The following is a 4,613-nucleotide window of genomic DNA, read 5'->3' on the forward strand; positions in this document are numbered from 1 at the left end:
ATACATTTTTATACCTTACAATGAATACTTATGTATGAAGACAATTTTAATAAAATTTAAATATTTTAAAAATAGCAAAAGAAACAAAAAAAAAGAAAAAATATATATATAATATAATATATATATATTTCTTTTATACAGATTTGTTAGAGTTATATGGTTCTTTTTAAATAATAATCTTTGGTTTCGTTTCTTGTATTATGAAAAGGAATGAAACTAGGACAGAATTCCATTAAAAATAGTAAAAGTATGTTACAGTAGAAAAGGCTCACTGTATATATATCATTCATATTTAAATATTAATAAAAGATCGTAATAGTTCCTAAAACTCTTTGCAAACAAGCAGCACATTGCTACATATTGTTAGATTCTGATGTTATTAGTGGAAAGTTTTGTGTATCTATAAGTAAATCTTCATTTATATTTGCTTTTTCTTCAGGTTCAAATTCATCTACATCCTCTCCATCAGTTATTACTTGAGGACCAGTAGATTTATATTGGAATGCAGAATGTGATAAATCAACTTCAACAGGAAATAACATTGCAGAGGATAATAAATCTCGTGTATTAGTATAATATTTTGCTAAACCAGCTGCAAATTTTTGCAATTGCCATACGACATCTTGAACATGTTTATTGTCTAATAATTCGAGTTTTACAAGTACATCTGATCTAAGTTTACCAAATTTTGCACGAGCTTCTTGTCGACATCTTAAGATTAGACGATATTCATAATTGCCTGTTTCCACTCGATAAAAAGGTTCTTCGTAACTTTGTTCCTCATCATCCATTTCTTTTATTTTTAAGCAATAAGAAAGATATTCAAATTTTGCATCTGCATATTTGCTTATGGTTAATCGAGTATCTGGAATAGCTTTGTGAAGATATGTGCCTAAATCATTTAATATAGGTTTCAAATTTTTTAAAATTGTTATTCCATATTTTTCCATTTGTCTATGTTGTTCACCAAATTGTCTGAAAGCTTCACTAGCTCGTGGTTGTGGTTCTCTTACTCCTATTGCAGCAAAGGCATCACCAAATACTAAAATATACAATATAATGATACTTAAAATATTAAAACAAAATATTATTGTAATATTTGTGTTTATATATATATATATATATAAAATCTCAAAATTGAACAATTTTTGACACAGTTAAATTTAAAAGTGATTTTTGGAGTTTGATAATTTATTTAAAAATGTATAACAATACCTTTGTATATTTGTATTAAATCAAAAAAGCTATGTAAAGTAGCATTAGCATGGGAAACTAAACCTCTATACAAATTTTCTGTGCGCTGCAATGCCATTAATCGTTGTACAAGTGCATCGTTACAAAGAATGGCACGTGATAATCCAAGTGCATCTGCTGTTGCACTTCCCATTCCTTCAATTAATCTATGTTTTACCTAAAATTAATTTAAGGATTAAAATAATGTAGTCATTTATAATAAATATATAAGTTTAGACAATAAATACCTTTTTCAAAGCTATATCAAGAGTACGACCTTGTTTAGGATCGGCATGTAATTTATTATAATTAATACTGACTTGAGAATCACAAGATTGTATCATTTTTGCAACTTCTACTTTTGTCTTTCCTTTAACTGATACTCCATTTACTGCTACAAGTTCATCTCCTGATTGTAAAGTACCATCTACAGCTGCAGGTGAATAGTCAAAAATTTGTACAATATACAAGCAGGGGCATAATGGTGCTCCGCCTCCAATACTTATGCCAATAAGATTACTGCTATCTTTTTGTATTACAATATTGCCAGAAGTTATGGTCATGCCCCTGTATAAATTAATGAAACAAAAGAATACATCAATATATTGTTTCACATAGAATACTTGTATAATACTTATTTGATACAATTTACTTTCATACTCATATTCTTAGCACGAAATAAGTTATAAACATATTTATTATAATAACAACAATAATAATAAATTAATAATACTTCTTATATAAATGCATATAAATATAAAGTATGCTGTACATTAACATAAAACTATCTATTATATTACTGTTTATAATATTTTTTAACAGCTAGTAATGTGCATAAATAGATACAAAATAATTTTAAAAGCTTAGAGGTATGACATTTCATAAAATAAAGCTTAATATATAAATAAGGAAGAATAAAACAATTTAAATACAAATCTGTATCAAATAACTGGTCAAAAAAAATCCTTACCTGAATGTTCTGATAATAATTAAATGTTTAGAAATATTAAACTAAAAAATACTGAATTATGTTATTAATTTTTATGAAACACTATAAACAAATTAAGTACCAATTAATATATTAAAATATAACTTCAGCATTAAACACATTATTATCAAAACTTACGTATTATTGGGTAGATGATGAAGAGACTGATCTTGACTGACCAGTTCTACATCTGGTCTACGTTCCATAATGATTAAAAGAAACAGAAAATATACAGTTTGTAACATCTCTTAAATGTATTATAGAAAATGTTAGTAAAAGAAATTTAAATGAAAGACAAGATAGTAGAACATAAAAATGCATACATGCGATCTTCCATTGTAGTAAATTGATGCAATTGTACATTAGCTGATGGCACGGTGGTTAATGGAACAAAATTTTCTTTAGATTCATCGACAATATTTGTTAAAGTTATATTATTTGTAGATAGTACTGTTTGATCCACTAGACTATTCCACCGTACCGTGGTATATAAACATGCATTTTACAAGAAAAAGGAAGCATATTTAAATTGAAATGTAACACATATCAATAAGTAAATAATCAATTGTATGAAACCAACATCTTATCTTCTTCGAAGAAGAAATCATCATAATCCATGCTTGCAGTCTGTAATGTTAATAAAGATTAAGTTAGTGTTCAACACTTTGATTTTTTAGATGTAATGTTAGTTATAATTAAATAAAATATTTTAGTGATATACATTAAAATCCTTGTATTTTTAATTTAATTTGTGATAAACTATAACAGAATAAACGCGTAACATTAAAAACAAATACTAATCCTAATACCTTTATGAACTACTTATATTAGAGAAACAAGTCAATATGACACATATAAACTTTACTTCTCAGTTCCAAGGAATAAACATAATCGATTCTTTGTTACTGTGTGTTGCATCGTTGTCATGTACATATATGTAGAGATGTGCATACAGATTCAAATAATTGAAAACAAATTAAATTAATTTTTATAACTGGTACTTTTTTATAGATATATAACTTTTTACGAAATTTTTCTTTTGTAAATAATTACTTTAGAAACATTTATTGAAAACATAAACATAAAAGTAAATACATTTTACTGCTGGTTACTTTACGCTTGATTTTATTGGTACTAATAAATTTTCTAGTAATTATAAGTATGATCATATAAACAGATCTCGACACTTGCTAGAGGAAACTGTCCGAAAATTGAGTCGTGAGAAATCAACATGGAAGACAATGAAGTTCTAGTTCTTTAGAGATAGATAGAAATGAACAGAGTGTCTCTGCTCGGTGTTTCGGTATGTGAATCACGAGACCCCATTATATGATCTCGATTACCGTTACAAGGTTCCCCTTTTGGGAATGACCATTCACGATCACGTAAATATCGGTGATACAATACATAATACTACCTCGATCGACGTAACAATGAATTCTACTTTCAAAAATGTTTGCACTGATAAATAAATGTATGTGTTTCCCTTACTATATTTTGCATGCAAATTTTATTAATTCTCTAAAAATCTATATATTTCAATAAGTAGTTAGGAAAATATAATTTTTAGTATAAAACTTCCAGCCTACATGCGTCACTTTTAACATTTTAATATTTTAACATTTTAACATTTTGACAAGTATGTACATCGTTTCGCATATATTATTAAGGGTTATTTTAATGAATTCTTGATATCACATGACGCCACGTCCCTTATGTTACTTCTTTTGTTCGTCTGTTCCATGCGCAACGCGAATAAGTATTCAGATAGCCAAATTTGTTTTAGCAGATTATGTTGGAAACCTGTTACCAGTTTTGCGTACGAAAAGTCTGCATACTTGATACAGGATCTATTATATTCGGTTATGTTAGTAGATTGTCAGCAGAAATATAACAGAATCTGTTGCAGCAGATTAGTGGTAGAAATCGAGCAGTTCCTCAAATTCAACCATTTATACATTTTTAATACAAGCATATGTTTTTTCTTGTTCTTTTTATTATTACTTAATTGGTACTTTACAATTTGTCCAGCTGGACATTCGGTAAATTTTTCTAGCTTAATTGCTAAATAACATGTAGATGGCTAACCCCAGCAGGATACCATCTTCGAGCTTGATCATTTTATTTCTTTAGTGAGGTCAGTGGGGTGTTTTCTTTTTAATCTTCCTTCTATGAGAGTTTTGCTCGCTTCAGCAGCCAGCTGGTTTGGATGTGTTGCCATTCTTTCCTTGTATTTTTTTGCGTACCTGCCAATTTCTTCTTTGACCGTTGGTATTTTTAAGTCTTTGCGTATATCCTCGTTTCTGACACACCATGGGGTGTTGACTATTGTTTTCAGTATCTTCGCGGATGCTATTAAGACTGGTAATAAAACTTTTTTTTTTTTTTATTA

General features: G+C 28.0%; 1 protein-coding gene across 7 annotated transcripts; it reads right to left on the reverse strand.

Annotated features, from left to right (window-relative positions):
* Positions 1 to 107: 107 nt before the first annotated feature.
* Positions 108 to 3,269, reverse strand: LOC122572072 (PRKCA-binding protein). Of its 7 annotated transcripts, XM_043736629.1 has the most exons (7): positions 3,031 to 3,269; positions 2,802 to 2,848; positions 2,545 to 2,688; positions 2,360 to 2,416; positions 1,482 to 1,800; positions 1,216 to 1,411; positions 108 to 1,042 (listed from the first exon to the last, which is right to left on the reverse strand). In XM_043736629.1, the coding sequence occupies exons 2-7, from the start codon at positions 2,837 to 2,839 to the stop codon at positions 354 to 356; spliced, it is 1,443 nt and encodes a 480-aa protein (XP_043592564.1). In that variant the 5' UTR covers positions 2,840 to 2,848; positions 3,031 to 3,269; the 3' UTR covers positions 108 to 353. The 7 variants fall into 7 exon arrangements, with proteins under 7 accessions (XP_043592564.1, XP_043592568.1, XP_043592566.1 ...); XM_043736633.1 differs by lacking the exon at positions 2,545 to 2,688; XM_043736631.1 differs by lacking the exon at positions 2,360 to 2,416.
* Between the last annotated feature and the right edge of the window lie 1,344 nt (positions 3,270 to 4,613).

The sequence above is a fragment of the Bombus pyrosoma genome, linkage group LG10, assembly GCF_014825855.1.
Source record: "Bombus pyrosoma isolate SC7728 linkage group LG10, ASM1482585v1, whole genome shotgun sequence".
Taxonomy (NCBI): Eukaryota; Metazoa; Arthropoda; class Insecta; order Hymenoptera; family Apidae; genus Bombus; species Bombus pyrosoma.